The sequence below is a fragment of the Podarcis cretensis genome, assembly GCF_951804945.1.
Source record: "Podarcis cretensis genome assembly, chromosome: 4".
In the NCBI taxonomy this organism is placed as follows: domain Eukaryota; kingdom Metazoa; phylum Chordata; class Lepidosauria; order Squamata; family Lacertidae; genus Podarcis; species Podarcis cretensis.
In genome coordinates, this window is record NC_137173.1 from 61,599,648 (window position 1) to 61,617,957 (window position 18,310).

Below are 18,310 nucleotides of genomic sequence, written 5' to 3' on the forward strand. Positions count from 1 at the left end.
CCATAGTTTAACACTGAATAGGAACAATCATGGTTTTCTGCAGATTGCTGATCGTTCTGATTTAGATAGAGCTAAAGAGAGGGTTTTCTGGAGGAAAGCAACAAAACCGCTTGGAATTGTGCTTTCTAGGCACCAGACAAGTAGAAGTGTGGACAAGCCCTCAGTGTTCAGGAACTCCTGCTTACATTAGATGGATACTATTTACACACACCTCAAAATATAAACCTATCTGAAATGCCACCACTAGCTTTTCATGAATATTCAAGTTTCAGAGCCCAAGCTGAAACATCCTACAGGACATTTCCAGGAGGATATTGCTATTTTCAGGTGAGATATAAAGGAACAAGCCAATTCAAGTTGCACAATTTATATTAATTTGGTGCTCTTGTGCAACAAGCCAGCTTCTCCCCTGCTCCCCAATCAGACTTTTTGCATTCAGGAAAGTGACACAAAAATGCACTAAAATGTGTAGGGTAACAGTTGCATGACACAATGCTATATCTCCTCCCTACAAACCAATCAGAATGAATGCCCATTAAATAGTCTGTAACATCTAAGCTCCCCACAAACTTTATGCAAACCAGTCAGTATTTATGAGCAGACCGTCTGGAAGCAACCCCCATCTTAGTTTTGAGGGCAGGGTGCTTTAAATAATATAAATTACATTCTGCCGTTATATATCCCAGCAACAAATGTATACATAGCAAGGTGTATAAATATCTGCACCACACAATATTAAATATATCTCTCAGCAGGAGCAAATCCCACAGAGCTGAATGGGACTTACGCCCTAATAGAATCATAGAATCATAGAGTTGGAAGAGACCACAAGGGCCATCGAGTCCAACCCCCTGCCAAGCAGGAACACCATCAGAGCACTCCTGACATATGGTTCTCAAGCCTCTGCTTAAAGACCTCCAAAGAAGGAGACTCCACCACACTCCTTGGCAGCAAATTCCACTGTCGAACAGCTCTTACTGTCAGGAAGTTCTTCCTAATGTTTAGGTGGAATCTTTTTTTCACTAAAAGTGATTAGCCTGCAGTTCTGTCAGTAGCAACTTCCCTTGAAGGCAATATTTATTTTTTGAGTAAACATAGTCAGAATTATGTGTCATAAAGTACATTATGAACCCATATCCATTCGTAGTCTTACACAATCCTTATATTTGGTAACTCCGTGTATGCAATTCCACTGTTGAAACAGGGCCTTTAGATATTTCTTTGTGCACAACTTGCTTTCACCAAGGCTGCTTTTCTGTTGATTGATATTTTCAGGTTCTTCACATTAAAATCATATTGTGTTGCTGGAACATGTGGTCCCCCCCCCCCTCCTCAAGGACGTGACATCCGCTGTGAGCATCTCACTTTCTTTCGGTTGGACGTGTAGCAAATGTAACAGGACAGGAAAGATGCTGTCCTTCACCGGTCTGGATTCTCCAGGCAGGAGTCGGGTTACACAGAGATGTTTGAGCCCTTCCTCCCTGAGTATGGAAAGGGAGGGGCGGAATCCTTTCCAAAGTCTAGATAAGTCAATAAAAGCCTCTCCAAATTCGAATGGCAAATGACTAAAGCCACTGTTACTTTCATAAAGCTGAAAGTCCTAAGGCATCCTAAAAATTCCTCCCACAGAAGGCGCAAAGGGGACTTAAATGCATTCGTTGTCGTGAACATTTAGTTCTATCAGGGCTGAATCCCAACTCTAGGGTGTGAATTCTGGTGAAGATCCTTGAGGGGTGACGGGGCTTCATAGACAGAAAGTAGAATGGAGCGTCAGACGGATTCTCCTTCGGTATATTTAAGCAAACGCTTTTAAGGAAGGGGGAGGGCTGCTGCTGCTGCTGCTGCTGCTAAATCATTCATGTTCCGCCTTTCTTCGCTGGGCAATTTGCTTTCTAATTGCTTCTGTTTGCATTGATCGGGCGCAGGGCGGAAGGGGACTCTCTGGGGTCTCCCAAGTTGGCTGCTGATTTATAGAGAGGCTCCATTCCTTCTCCTCCGCTTTCACCTTGCTTGGCCGGCTCTATTTTTAAGGCAAGCGCCAGCACCTGTTCCCTCGGATCCCAGGAGGAGCGGAGGGTGACAGCTCCCCTCCTGCCAGCGCGCTCTGCCTTGCCTGCTTAGCGGGAGAGTCTCGCCTTTGCGCTCCACGCGGCGCGCCTGGGGAGGTGGCCGCCGCCAGTCTCCTCCCACCGCCGCTTGGCCAGCAGCAGACAGAAGCCGCTCCTTTTAAAACTTTGGTGCGTGCGCGCGTGTTTTCTTGCTCGAAGGAAGTTCCAACATGCGGAGTCGGAGCTGAGCGAGCCCTGCCTTTGCGCCCCTGCCCGTTAGGATTTGCGGCTCGTTGCCTTGGCTATGGCTGAATCGGGACACCCCGAGGAAGATTCTGCAGTAGACGAGTTCAATGATATTATCAAGAGTAGATCTGGTAGGATAACGTATTTGACCCTTAAGAAAATATTTTATATAAATATATATTGTTTGGTGTTTTAAAAATCCTCACTTTCCCATGGTTTGGGGACTAGTTTATTCACACAAAGGCTAAAGGCTGGCTCCAAAGTTACTGTTGTGGAAGTTTGCTGTCACAACCAGATGGTCTTCTGCCAAGTGAAGGCTGTGCTGTTGTCTACTGTACCAGTGTTGTGTCTGCAATAATTTGTGGCAAGCTGTATTCTCTTTATGCTCCAGTTCCGCCTCTGTGGTCAAAAGGCATTTGCAACGTTTTACACTGATTTCGTTTGAATTTACTTTATTTCATTTGGAGAGAGATAAATGGCAACACATGTGAGCGAGCAGACAAGCTTTAGACAAGCTAAGAATGAATAGTTTGGTTGGATTTCATGGGGAGAGCAATACTTGAGTGCATCTTGAAGGCAACCGATGATCTTGTGTTATAAGGAGATTGCAGGGGAATTGTTTAGCATTTTTATTTTGCCTGATTTTTTTTTAGTGTTCTGTGAAGGCTTGAGTCTGCCTTGGATTATTAACAGAATATTTAAAAGTTACTAAACCTTGAGCATGGGAAACGACGACTTGTGCCACACACACCGCCCATCCCATGTCCTCCAGGTTTTCATTAGCTCGAAAAGTTTGTGGTACTGTTTGTGATGCCGCTTGTGTAACAGGGAAAAAGTCTGTACTATTGCTGTAAATGGAAGCAGCTGCAATGCTTCTCTACTGGATAAAGTTTCAGTTGCCTAGGCTGCCTCCCTGATTTTATCCCTGGAAAGGAACCAATTCACAGGCAGTGCGAGTATTTATAATTCATTCAAAATTCACATTTTTTTTAAACAGGGGCAAAACACACAAGTACTGAGGTACTTAATTATGTCTGAAAAGTTATGCACTTGGCAAATAGAACAGAAAGTAGATTAATGAGGCTGTCATGCCTCCTCTCTTAGGCATATGCCTGGATTTTATTGGGGGGAGCAGCTTCTCTCATTTCAAATCGAAAGGAATAAAGTCAACTAGCATGTAAGTATATTTAAGATCAGTGGAGCCAAGGAGATAAAAAGAAGCCTAAAGGTTACCAGTCCCAAGCCTAATTTTAACATAATTCTGTATATGGATTAAAAGAGGCAGCACATACCTGGTGTTTCAATTAAGTCTGGTTACTCACTTATGCATGCAGTAGTAGCATGTCGTAGACTGCCTCACGCATGTTGCATATAACACACTGGATGACCTTGTTGAAATGGTGCTGGCCTTATGAAATGCTGCACAGATAGGGGTTTTTTTGTGCAGCAAGAGTCACATTAGAATCAGGTCAGTGTGTGAAACATTTCCTGGAAGCCTTTTCTTCTTGTTAAATTCTGGAGTTACCAAAGCACATCTGGAATGGATTTCTGGTACCATTAACTTCCCCACTAAAGGCTTCAGGTCCCCCTCTCCACCCGACATTACACTACTGAATTCTGCTTTCCTGCTTATATGTCTGATGTGTGTTTACAGTAAAAATTTAGAAGCTGTCTTGAATGCAAACCATTTACAGTGAAACTATCAAACATCTTTCTTTTTCTGTAGAGTCTATTGGTGATTCCGTCCCAATCTTGGGTTGTTTGCAGTCTACCTGAGAAACTGGGAATGCCACCCGCCAGTGATGGCACCATTCCTTTTACTGATGTTTCATTGGGGTGAAACATCAAGAGCCCCTGATATTTCCAAAGGCTGCTGGTTTGCACCTCAAACATCAGATTTGTTCTTTAAGTGGTAAACAAGTCAGAAACTGAAATCTTTCAATATCCTAAATAAACGAGCTCTGAGACTTACCATTACAGAATGCCGAGGCTGTGGGATAGTTGATATATTATCATGGGACTCTAGGGTTAGGATCTCCCATCCCATCACTTTTTTGCAAAGGCTTTTAAAGCTCCCAACAGGCTGAGAAAAGCCAAAATTCATGAAACCGCAGTCCTGTGCACGTTTAGGAGTAACTGAACACAATGGGAGTTGGGGTATGTGCACATTACTGCTCATTCCACATCTAGCGTATTCTCATTGCTAGTTTCTGAAGCCGCATACATGCAATGTTAGCCACAGTCCATATTGATCCATTCATTTTTAAAATAAATAATGCTGCCTAGTGCTTTCCCCCCTCAAACCAACATCCTCTACAAACAGAAAAACTAAACCATTTCCCCTTCATACTTAAGTCAGGTGTGTACATTTCACATAGCCATCACACATGTGCAGGTGGCAGCTACATGAATTGGAGTTTGAGGGGGTGTGGGTGGCGCTGTGGGTTAAACCACAGAGCCTAGGACTTGCCGATCAGAAGGTCAGCGGTTCGAATCCCTGCGACAGGGTGAGCTCCCGTTGCTCGGTCCCTGCTCCTGCCAACCTAGCAGTTTGAAAGCAGTCAGAGTGCAAGTAGATAAATAGGTACCGCTCCGGCGGGAAGGTAAATGGCGTTTCCGTGTGCTGCTCTGGTTCGCCAGAAGCAGCTTAGTCATGCTGGCCACATGACCCGGAAGCTGTATGCTGGCTCCCTCAGCCAATAAAGCAAGATGAGTGGCACAACCCCAGAGTTGGCCACGACTGGACGTAACGGTCAGGGGTCCCTTTACCTTTACCTTTAGGGAGCTTGCAGGGAAACCTAAAAGGTCATGTGTAGAGGGTGAAGAATCCCCATGCCCTCTTTTATGTGTACAACACCATGCAAAATAAGGCTTGAAATGGCCACTGATGTGTGCATGCCCTTAATTACATAATAATCATGCATAAGTTTGGGGTTTGCACCATTTGTAAAAAATATTGTGGCCACTGATAATCATGTGTAGAGTATCTGTAATGAATGGATATGTTTTGAATGATCAATTAAGAATATTCATGTTTTGGGAAAAAGCAGCAGACAATCTGCTGCTGCTGAGTCTCCAATATTGGAGGCTTTAAAAGTATGTGTCATGCTGTAAGTTTTAAACCTGGTAAGTCTTGCATTGGTGTCGGAGCAAGGTTCCAATAAAACTCTCAGCTTTTGCAAACTTTGCTGTTTTGTAATCTGAGCTTCTTAAGTGTATTTCCTTTCTCTTCATCCCTGCTCAGACTTCGCAACTAGGCTATCTCTTACTGTGAAGAGTGAAAGAGGTCTTAAATCATGGGAGAGGAGTGATGTCTTTTTAAAGTCTCAGAAAGCAGAACTTTTGCTACCAGAAGCTGTGTCACTGCAGGTTGGAAAAGCTGGACAAAGAGAGTGCCATTGATTTCTTTTCCAGCATAGTTCTCTGATCAAGATTGTATTACCTTCTGAGGCAGCCTCTGAGAATATTTGATTTTTAAGAACTAACACATATTGCTGTGGCTACCAAGTGGAAAGGATTACAAAGAAATTCTGTGAAAAGTTGTAGTACCCTAAGCAGGGATTTTGGCCATTTGACAGAAAGTTAGTTTACTACATCCTGGAAATGTTTTGATTGAAAGCACTTCATGGGGGAAGGGGAGGGGGGTTTGAGTGTGAGAGAGCAGCAGATGGTTTGAAGGACCATTTTCAGGGATTTGTTTTGGAGAAAATGTACTGTTCAATGAGTGACTCATGTTCTCTGCTTTAACATTGCCTGTGTGGTTAGTTCCACCCTCTTTATTCCCACTTAATAGGAATGTGACACCAGACAGAAGCTGATGTGCAGGAATAGCAGCTGTGGGACAGCTTTATCCTGTGCATGTTTATTTGGAAGCAAATTTCATTGACTTCACTTCAGAATGCTTTCCCAAAGTGTCTATAAGATTGCAACCTAACAGTTGGTTCACTTTTGTCTTTTGGATACTGAGGTAGTTCCTATGTCACAGTGAACCCAGAGGTGGGGAACCTGTGACTCTCCAGATGTTAGATTCCACTGATAGGAGATTAGTCCACAGCAGAGTGTCACATAGGTTCCCACCCCTGTGATAATCCATGGTTTATCTGGAAGAACCATGATAAATCACAGTTTATCAAGCCTCAGAGAGCCTTGAGTGTGTACATTCAGCCTCCCAGTTCCTATTCACGACCCCAAGGATGAAATCATAATTCTGGCTCCATTAACAACAATGAAGCATTATGTCTGAACCCTAAACTGTGGTCAATCTAAACAGGTTTTTTTAAAAAAAGCAATAATAACCCAGCTTCACAGCCCATCTTATTGTTTATCCCTGGCTCTAGTAACACTACTGCCAATACAGATCCTTGGGTACTTCACTGCTTTTCTCCCCAGGGTGTGAGAATCTGCCCTAGGTTTGCCGATTATCAAACCAATTACTAATCCAAGGATCTGTCCTCTTATCCCTTGGCAGCTACTCAGGAACCCTTTTTGGAAACCTAAGTACGTCTACAAAGTCCCTCTTATCTCATGCTTTTTGGCTCTCAGAAAATAATTTTAAGAGTTCTCCACTGTATGCCATTCAGACTTCATGACTGTCAATTAGTCCTAAAAACACCATCTTTTGTCACTTTTATTTGATTCCGTTCTTCTTATGTGTTCCCTGAAAAAATGCAATTCAGGTGTAAGGATCTCTCCAAAGTTCTCATTTAGCTTAGTTTTCTTTAATTTTCCTATGCTTTTACAGCTTTGTCTGTGCATTTTCAGTACTAAGCAAGTTGCATGACATGAGTGGGACTTACTTCTGAGTATGTATGCATGGTCTTGTACTGTTGATATTTTTTTATAAACATGTTGTTTGAGTGATTTTTCCACTGAGTATGTATCTAGTAAAGTGAGGATTGATGATACCCATTTTTCCAGCATTTCCTCATTTTCTAGCTGCCCCTATCCTGCAGTTCCTGGGCTGCTGTTGGCTATCTTGAATTGTACTCTGGATTGTTGAGTCTTGGGGTCACTACAGGTGACAGTAAATAGGTGGTTTAATATTACAATGAGTAGTATAATACACAGAAACCTTTATAATACATATTTACAAGGAATTTCATAGGAAACAATGTAAATATAAGCCCTTTTGAGACAGCCTTTGCTGGCTGGAGCTAATGGGAGTTGTTTTTGTTTTTGTCTGTTTTTTTTAAAAATGTGTATACCTCCTTTCATTGCCTCGTTGTGATAGTTGGTGTACCAGTACTAATAAACAGGTTGTGTGTGTTGTGATCTTGATGATAACACTGGTGCATCTTGGTTGACTTTTATATGACTTTGTTTCTCTGGGGTTTTCCCCCCTGAAAGTCTTTCTCCACACTAGGGTAGATGTCAGTGGGAATGACTATTGTACTTCTGTAACTGTAGTCTAATAAAAAGAACCCAAAAGCACATAAAATGTTTCTTTACACTTTTCCTTTGGGTATTGGTACAAAGCATAGCCATAATGTGAATATTTATTTTGAAGTCAAAAGAGTCTGGAAAGCAGCTTTACATATTATGTTGCATCTGGAATAACTCAGCTGGAGGTCTTGCTAACGGGCCAAGAATAGGCATTTAACAGTTGTCTAAACAGAACTTGGCTGGCTTCGTTTGCATCACACTTTCCCCCCCTCTTTACCTTTAATACAATTGCTGCTTCCCCTGCCCCCCCATACTAACTACTGTTGTGTTGGAAGTAAGTTGTGTTATGGTTTTTTGAGTTTTACTGTCAGTTACCAGTTCGTTGCATTGCAGCCATCGTCTGCATGGACAAAAGTCTGTGGTCTGGTTTTAAGATTCAATTCTGGGCTTGCAAAACCTATAGGTTAGCAACTGGGGATGAGTGTCTCTGGACCACACACTCCTCTTCCTCATCTTCTCCCTTTCTCAGTGCTTACATCCTGCTTTAATTAAACCACAGTTAGCCATTAATTCAGAAACAAGGAATTGAAGTTTAATCTCAGTTTACTTCCCCAACTGCCTCTGAAGGTCTACCTGAGGATCATCTTGCCTTAAGGGTGGGGAGAGAGATCTAACTTTCCAAAAGCTTCCCCTCCTCCTTGCAGCTTATCTTTGCTGTTTTGTTATATAGTTCTAATTAATTGCTTATGGTAAACTAGGCTGTGAGGCTACCTTAAAAAAAAGTATATAAATATTTTAAGTAAATAAACCAGGGAACGTAAACTTCAGCTTGAAGTTGGTTTCATTTCCTGGTTACTTTGCTGTTGTTGGCATCCGCTTGTCTCAGGAGACAAGGGAGAAGTGTGCAAGTTGAAGTCATACTCCTTGAAAGTTACAGTGCCTGCTGTGGCTGTAGAGACCAATATGGGAGAGACATGTTTTGTTGCAGCTGGGGCAGATGAAGGCATCCAGTTGTGCTGCTGCAGATACACCATGGTGTTTCTCCTCTCAGCAGTCATTCCTCCTCTGGGTGCTGTGGATACACAGCCTGACAGTCTGTCTCCAGGCACTGCAGTCATCTGCAAGGGATTCCCACACAGCAGGGTTGATGTTGCCAGCCTTCATGTCTCATTTGCAGACATATTTGTACTGCAGAGTTGGTCTGCCAGTGGGACTGGTGCCTGAAGCCAGCTCCCCATAAAGCATGTCCTTGGGGATCTTGCCATCTTTCCTTCTGTGGACATAACCAAGTTAGGCTAGATGTTGCTATAGAATGACATTAAACAACAGTTCCCCATGCTCAACATATTGGCTAAGTGTGACATACTTATTAAACAATGATGTAAGCACTGTGGGAGGGATGAGAAGACAGTGAGGGTGAAGAGTAAGCAAACACTCCTATTGGTTGTTCCCAGTTGTTAAAATTTGGGTTAAGGAATCCCATGGTAGCACGCTCTTCTGATGTAACATACTGGTGTTTAAATGCCGTTAGAATTCAACCCCACCCCCGTACTGAAAATACTTTCATGTCCCATTTTAGGTAACCATCTGCTTGCTTACATACAGTGGCTTTTGGCTTGCATCCTTAATCAGTGAGATAAGATATGGAGTGCAGAGGAGCACACATGCTTAGATTTCAGTTGCCCTTGAATGTAGAGTCAGCACATAAAACAGTTATTTTCCAGTGTTCTGAAGCTCTAATATGTGTTTGTTTTTGTTCAGCCTGTGAATCCTCAAAGCTATGACTAGGAAATTTCCATTTGTGCACAGAAAGATGCACTTTTAAATCTTTACTGGCATAGTTTTATTATATACGGTAATCTTTAACTTGCACTACTTGCTATGTCGGAAGTAATGGGATTCAAAAACCTTCTTTCTTTTTTCACTACTAAAAATGCATTTTTCATCAGTCCATACTAGGCTCATGTGTGGGCATTAGGTTGAATTCACTTGTCACTGCCCCAAACTACCCAGCCTAGTTGCCTGTCGATATTACAGTAAATTTCTTATATTTGGCCCCATCTGCACTAAACAATAAAAGTGCTATTACACCAATTTAAACAGTCATGGTTACAATTCCTGGAGTTCCCTGGGAAGAAGTTGATTGGTTGTTAAATCATTCCAGGGATCGGAGGTCTGTGAGGGGGATCACAGAATGGAAGTGCCCATCTGCATTAAAATAGTATTCCATTTTTAACAGTTGTGGCTTCCTCACAAGAACCCCCCAAACAGTAGTTTTTTAAAGGTGCTGAGCCCCGTAGTCCAGTCCAGTCCAGTACTCCAGTCAAGCAGAGTACTGTCCTGGTTTCACACATTTTAGTGGGCACTAGACTTGAACACTGATTTATAGATATACTGTTGTCTTAGTGGGCTTTGGGAAGTGAGCACAGAAGACAGTCCAAATATGCTATAGCTTTTTTGGCAGCTATAGATCTCTTGCATTTATCTCAGCTTGCAGAGAAAAACGGAGGTCCTAAATCATAATACACCACTGGTTCCATCAACTTTTTTTTTGTCAGTTATCACATGTTGCCTTTGGATACTTGTTCCTATGCTAAGTGGATATAATTTTGGCTGTTGCGTTGATTATCTTTACAATCTTATCTTGCTGTAAGTATCAAAAACATATTGGAGGTTAACTGAAAGCGACCGGTTGAAATGTATCTTAGCGTGCCACAGAACGTCCAAGGAAACCTCAGAGCAGTTCACAGTTTAATGGTAAGAATCTGCTTGCAAATAGCTGTTACTAATCTCAGACAAAAGGCAGTTGTCAAAAACAGGTGCCATATGATGGCATATAAACCACAAATGGTCAAAAATATGAATCATGCAATGTTTCATGTATCACTGGCTTGGCATCTAATTTTTTTTAGCTAGTTATCTTGACTTATTCTTGGTGGGTCTCCATGCAGTTGGCAGACCAACCTAGGCATGGCAAAGATCTGTAATAAGACCCATGAGTAAAGGCATTTAAACAAGTTGGTACAGTATGTACACCATCCTATCTTGTTGTCCAAGAACGTTAAAGCCAATATATTCAAAGCATTTGTGGCCCACTTTGAAGAGGTATTTTAATTTATATTTCTCTGAAAGCTCCACCGCCTACACTGTACTCCCAAAGGAATGCTACTGTACTCCCAAAGGAATGCTACTCCATCTGAAATCTGGATCACCTTCAAAAAGTACTTCCATGAAAAGGAGACAGGAGTGGCTTTGGCACTGATGAATCAAGATTAGAATTCCATGAGGAAAACTTATTCAGATGTGAAGACTGTTTTCTGAAATTGGGGTGGGAATGCACTTCTTTTCTGAAAGTGCACAAGCCAAGTTTCAGAACCTAATGGATAAGCTGAAAACCAGAGGAGATTGGAATGAGGGCTTGTCTTGTCACTTTTTATAGGAAGAGGTTCCACAGCATGACAAGGCTATATTACTCCCTTAAATGTTCTTTAAATGGAAGCTGAGCACCAGAAATGCAAGACCATAAATAGAACAACTTTTTTCCCCTTATAGAGGCTCTGGACCTTTTGACAGGGAAGTTGTGTAAGAGTTAATTATTCTCAGCACACAACTATCATCTTAGGTAATCTTCAGCTGTTGAATTCCTCTAATGTAGACTTTTAACCACAAAGACTATGAAAGGATTCATTCCAGTAATGGCAAGGGACTTCAGTGACCAGATTGTTATTCTTGTTTTGCTGTAATCACCATGCAGCTAATAAAAGATTAAATGTAGATTCTGGTAGACCTTGACACGGACTAAACACACACACTCACCCCATACACGCACATAGGGCTGAAAGGCAGGAGGAGATAGGGAATCTCATCCCTTATATAAAGATCAGGGGAGTGTATATTCAGACACCTGTTTGAGAATTTAGCTCTTTGTTTTGCACAAGTTCCAAAAGACTGTATCCTTGTGCACTGATTTTGACTCTTACCTATAAGTCTTTGGAGGACGTGGTCCCATAGTGGACAGACTGAACTGGAAGCACCAGTGACAACAGACACTTGTGAATAAACTCCCAACTCCCATATGAACTGACCCAGACCCTGACCCAGACCCATATGAACTGACCCAGACCCTGTGATCATCATCTGAGGCTCTTCTTCATGAGAATTACAGAGGGTGGCAACATGAGAACGGACCTTTCCTGCTGTGGGTTCCTGTTGTTTATGTATTTATTTGATAAGTTTGCATACCACCCTTCATCCAAAGATCACAGTACGTTTCACAACATAAAAATACAAAATGAGAACACAAAATACATAATAAAACAAAAACAAACCAATACCCCCCCCCAAAAAAAAAAACATTTGTGGAATGCTCTCCCCAGGGGTGTTCACCTGGTGCCTTCATTACATATCTTTAGGCGCCAGGAGAAAATATTTCTCTTTACCCAGGCCTTTGGCTGATTAAACATTCTATGGCCTTCTAAATGTGTTTGTGGGAGGGGATTATTGGTTTTATTTTTTATGTCTTTTGTGTTCTTATTTTGTATTTCTATGTTGTGAACTGCCCTGTGATCTTCAAATGAATACTGTAGTGGTATACAAATTTAATAAATAATAATAATAACCTCCCTTACCTAGTATTGGGAGCTATAAGCAAGACCTTTTTTGTTAGCTAGCACTAAAGGTGCAAAGGATTTGATGGGGTCTGCCCTCACATCACGACATTATAAAAATAGGTATGTCTTGGGAATCTGGCAAAACATGGCAAAACAAAACATAACAAAACTATTTTTTCCCATGAATTACATTCACTCAGGAGTTTAGATCTTTTTCTTTCTTTTGAAGGCAGGACAGATCAAGTAAAATAGCTTTGAGGTAAACTTGCTATTAAGAGACCAGGTAGCCTGCTGTTGAACAATCTGCATTTCCATGACCTGTCATTTTCTGTATGATGTTTCCTTGACAACATACATTGAGCGCTAAATGTTACCCGCTCTTCATACATAAATCAAATGAAAGGTTATAGTACATGTTGCTAAATAAAACTTGGAATATAATCTGACAGTGGTCAGAAGCTGCCTTTTTCTACTGAATAGCCTGCAGACTATTTGCTGAGTTCTCAGTGCCTTAAAAACTTCCATTGCACAAAGTCTTGTGTCAACTCTCTAGAGATCACAAACGTAAAAACAAAGCAAAATGTCAACAGTTGGAAGTAACTGGAAGGTTTCACTCCAGTCTCATATTATTGAGCAGCACCTCTTTATATGCATACCAACACCTCTGTCCAAAGTTGCAGTGAGAGCAAGAGAGAGTGCAAGTGTGGAGTTCAAAGAGTAAACTGAACTGAAATAATTCAGTTTACCTGCATTGCTCCCCTCCCCTCCTAAAATGCTTAACAAGAAAACAAACATAACTTATCCCATAGTCAGCTGGAAGAGCTATAGAGACATGAGCTATTCCATCTATTGACACTCCCCACCATGGCGAAAGTACGGCTTTTGTAAGAGTTGGGCTAGAAAGAACAAGGAGTGGAGGGATCAGGCCAACTGTTGAACAGGAGTGGAAGAGTGCAAGCTGGAAGGGTAATTATGATCGAGGCCTCTTGCATTAACAATAAGAAGACGACAATAGCCCATCTAATAATAATAATAATAATAATAAATTTTATTTATATCCCGCCCTCCCCAGCCGAAGTCCAGACTTCCATTCTTACAGTGCCATCCAGATGCCTGTGGGAAACTTGCAAGCAGGATTCAAGCCCAAGAACATTCTCCCTCCCTGTGGTTTCCAGCAACTCGTATTCACACACGTTATTACTTTGAATTGTGGAGGCAGAGCATAGCCATCATAGTTAGTAGCCTTCAGTAGCCCTTTTCCACTGCTGAATTCCTCAAACATTTGTCGTTAGTTTACAATAGTTCCTAGCTTTGTTCCATCAAACAAGGAACAACACAATTGTCGCAAAGTGTCCTGAGAAGAAAAAGTTGCCTTCCTAAATTGCCTTTTTATTTTATTTTTTTTATTTTTTGGGGCGGGGGGAGCTATATATAGCCTTGTCCTATAACAACCAGTTTAGGAAATTTGTGAATGTTGGAGATACTTCTCACCTGCCACTCAGGAATCTTAGATTTGGAAGGGACCCAAGGGTCATCTAGTCCCAGCCCCCTGCAATGCAGGAATCTCAACTAAAGCATCCATGGCAGATGGCCATCCAACCTCTGCTTAAAAACCTCCAAGGAAGGAGAGTCCACCACCTCTCATGGGAGCCTGTTTCACTGCCAAAGAGCTCTTACTGTCAGAAAGTTTTTCCAGATGTTTAGTCGGAATCGCCTTTCTTGCAACTTTAGTACCCTTGGATGCAGTTTATTAGGCCCTGGAGATTTGAATTCATTCAAAGTAGCTAGGTGTTATTTTTTAAAAAACCTTTTAATCTGCTACCCTTCATAGGCCCCAGGGTGACCATTTTTCATACTGTATTTGAAGGACTGCCCAGTCCATTCCCCTCTTAAAGATGGGAGAGCAGGGGCATTGAAGTTGCCCACCAATAATTAGCACTGGGACAAGTCACCTGGTTCCCCACTATAGTGATATGTACTTTAATTCTATTAAATAATGGCAATTGTTTATATCTCTCTCTTTTTTTGGCAATGCACCCCCCCCACTGCTATTGGCCCCACAGAAGCATGGTAGGCTCCTCATGATGGGTTCCAAATAGGCCTGAAGACCTTTAGATCCAAGTATGTCTAAAGACCTGGTTGCTTACACCTGCTTTCAATTGAATAGCAGTGTTAGTCTTTGGTTTTTATATTGGATTTTCCCCATTGCTGCTGTTTTTACTGCAGCCTTTGAACTTCATTGTGTTTATGGGATTTGTATTATGAATTTTGTATTTCATTGTGAAGTGATTTTTAATGGTAATTTCATGCTTTGAATTGCCTCAAGAGATCTGTTTCAACCTTGAAAAGTGGTATAAAATGGTGTTTGTGTGTGTGTGTGTGTGTGTAATATATATATATATATATATATATATATATATATATATATAAAATACCTTGAACCAATATGGAAATGTCAGTTTTGCAGTGCTTTTGAGTTTCCAAATAGAGCCAGTGAGAATGAATAAAAAAACAGAGTTGGGCTAAATATTTCACCAGTGTGGCCAGGGAGAATGGCAGTTATAGTCCAACAACAAGAGGAGGGCCACAGGTTAGCTACCCCTGTGGCTGAAAAATACAGAAGTGGCTCTGCCACTAGGCAAGCTGAAGCAGCTGCCTCAGTTGGCAGAAGCCCCCAAGGCAGCAGCCTTATGGGCGCCCAAACACCTCTGCAGAAGTTGCACTGGTGTCAGCTGAAATCAGCTGGTATCAGTCCTGAAATCGGCACTGATGCCAGCACCACTTCTCCACCAGCAGCGGAAGTAGAAGCGCAGGCAGAGAAGAGCTGGTGGCAACAGATATGGTGGCAGCAGCGGGCGTGACAGGGCAGGGAAAGGCAGCCAGTCTCATTTTGCCTCAAGTGGTGAACAGGAAGCACTGTCTCTGGATATGCAGTGAATGGCAGGCAGTATGTCAAAGGTTAAGAACTGTTGCTATAAAACCCATTTTAGTCATAGGTCATTGGTGATTGTGCGTGGGTGGGTATCTGTGCAAAGCAAGGAGGCCAATTGACAAGTAACTCCATTGCCGTATCACAACCATTATGAATTCCTTGCCAAAATGGATTGTAGGGTATATACCTCTCTAGAAACTTTGTTTTTCATAGAGATCAAGAAATACAGAGTTTACTATACCAACATCTGGATGAGTCTGAGAAGACACCCAGCAGAAAAGTATCAGTTGGCATGAGGGATAGGAGCAGAACAGGGCAAGACCAGGGAGATATGAGCTTTGTTTTGCTTTGTGCACACATCATGAAAGAGACTTCCTCTCTTTCTGGGTTCTGCAGTTTGGACTGAACTGTGTCCACTGTTCAACAGCAGAAAATACATCTATAATGCAGTTCACCATCATGTTCTCTTCCCCCCTCGCCCAGTTTCACCTGAACGCATTATCTGGTCAGGAAAGGGTAATGATTTTTCTCTTCCAAAGGCACTTCTACCAGAGTTCCTTTCTGTGCCATGTTGAAAAAAAATTTTCCAGATGAATTATATGTGAACGTCTGGTGGGTAAAATAGGATAATTGTGTGGGTTTGGGACTGCATTTCTAATTTGTAATTCATTTTATCTAAAAGCTAGCTTCCATTAGGTTGATTTCACAAGTGGCGAAAATATTATCAGGTTCTAGCACAATTAAACTTGCTCCAGGAAATTTTCCTTCTCTCCCCTTCCAGCCTTGCAAGCTGGGTCCTGCACAGCTGGTCCTCTTTCCTCCCTCTTGCCACACTGCCTGGAATGGCTCTGGAGCTCAAGCCTTTCTAGGAAGTGGAGGTGGAAGGAATGGTCATAGGGAGGCACATGCAAGAGTGAGGCAATGGAAGTCCCCTCTTTTAAAGGTTTTAAAAACTCAAGTAACTTCAGCCATCTGTAGCCCTCTAGATGTTGTCCTCTGGCTCCCAGCAGCTCCATCCAGCCTGACCAACAGTGAGGGAGTTGTGGTACCACAATACTTGGAGGGTCATACCAGTTCCCCATCCCTGATGTGTCTGAGAATCATTCAATAGATATGTGGGTTATAAAACTTCTAAAGAAAGAATTGACTTTTCCTGCCACTTTGAGGAAAGAAGATTTCTTTGTAAATATGATCTCCTCATTTAAATGAAAAGCATGTGTTCAAGTACTGATCTATAGCCATTTCCCTCTGAGGAGTTTAGCTTGCATGTGGTCCTCCATTTACTATCCAGACAGCTTGGAATGGCAGGCTTGACATCTGTAGTTCTGGAGACTGGATGTGGCGTATGAGCACTCTGAATTCCAAAAAATCTAGACGAAGGGGGTACACTGTCGGCAGTGTGCATTTTGGCAATAGGATGGGCTGTGCAACGTGTACTCTCGCTTCCTGGGGAGTAGAATATACTTGCCTTTCCCCATAATATTTCCCACACATCCTTTTACACACACTCTAGCTCAGCTGAAACAGCAGGCAGGATGTGCCCTAGATTACATTATTGATATAAAAGTGCATTATAGGATTGAATTATGTTCCAGGAAAGAGCAGCATCTGCTTACAGAAAGTATTGGTTGCACTGCAACTTTTAAAGTGCAGGTTTTGTGGTTTTGTACTTCAGGAATACTTAACTCTTTATAATAATTGTAACTTTTGATTCCCCCGCTTCCTTAAGTAAATATTATATATCAGAGATTTCTATAATTCATTATCAGTCATGAAATATATTGCTACTTGTCTTAATTCAGTCAGCATGGGACATGAGATATCCCAGTTTAAGACATGTTGAAAGTGGGCACTGTTTGGTGTGCTTAGTGCTCCGACTGCTAAAGCTGCTGTAACCTAGTGATGCCACTGAAACTGGTAATTGGTGAGTTTCGAAGTGGAATCTGATACGTTTTTAAATGATCGGATGTGTTCCGAGCCTGATTGTCTCTCTGCCGAACTATAATATTCTCATAATCCAATATGATCTTAATTTATGGGTTAATTTGTAGCTTGTGTGCATGATGCGGCATGCTTAAGCATAAATCACTGCCTTCTTAGCACATGTTCAGATGGTGATTGCAGACCCTTTGTGTTCAATGCAACTTACTTACAAGTAACTGTAAATAGCAAGGATCCACCTGTGCTGTTGCTTTCTCCTCCTGTGCTGATTGCAGGCTTAGGAACCACACCCCCCCCCAAAAAAATGCCTGATGTAAACACACAAAAACAGCCAATTGGAGTGAATTTTTGTGGTGCATCACATTGTGATAAGTCATAATTGTAGAGTATGCAAAACATGGTCCAAGGTCCTGTTGTTAAATGTGCATGTGCAAAAATTGAATATAGTTATGGGATCTTGGGAAATGGCAAATGTTCAGTCAAAATGTTGGCAGATTATTATTCTAATGCAGCAAGTTCACCTGTCCCTAGTTGTAACATGTTCTGGATATGTTTGAAACCTTTGAGAAATCTCCTGCTGGCCTTCAGAAAAGACCCCAAAATGATGCTCTCCATGTATCACCCTTCATTTTAAACTATCTTGCTAGGAGGGAAAGTAAGTAGCAATTACTTTTGCATGCTCCTAGAGCTTTCTGTATAGAACATACAGTAGCTGGAAAAGGCCTGAGCCTTCAGTGACAATGTTGAATCAGGTCGGCTTTTGTACGTGGAATGGGAGGTGGCACCATCTCCACAGCCAGCGTAACATTTCAGGTTGGCCTTGATGTGGCTTCATTTTATTATGTAAACTTTTCTGAAGGTGTGAGCCACTTTGAATATGATATACCATGGAAAATCAGTATTTAATGAACCAAAGATGGGGGAGGGAGGGCATTCCATAACTGGGGTGGCACCATTGTAAATTGCACATGGAAATCACCAAACTGCATTCCCACCCTTAAATAGCTGTGTGAACTGAGCCCATGAGGATTTGCCCAGCATGACAGAAGACAATATGCTCTGGCAGAATGTCATTCAAGTAAATGGAACATCTCTAGTGTCTATGGCTTAGGCTCAATTTAAGAGTGATACAGGCAGGCAAGTAGAGATTA

The 18,310-nt window shown here is 41.9% G+C and overlaps 1 protein-coding gene across 2 annotated transcripts in view; it reads left to right on the forward strand.

The window, feature by feature from the left end:
* The first annotated feature begins 2,227 nt into the window (after positions 1-2,227).
* Positions 2,228-18,310, forward strand: part of DMD (dystrophin) — a 1,027,161-nt gene continuing 1,011,078 nt past the window's right edge. The window contains exon 1 of one of the 2 annotated variants that reach the window (XM_079972189.1): positions 2,228-2,425. In XM_079972189.1, coding sequence (XP_079828315.1) covers positions 2,353-2,425 — 73 coding nt within the window. In that variant the 5' untranslated portion in view covers positions 2,228-2,352. The remainder of the gene's footprint in view (positions 2,426-18,310) is intronic. The other variant, XM_079972196.1, reaches the window with a different exon arrangement.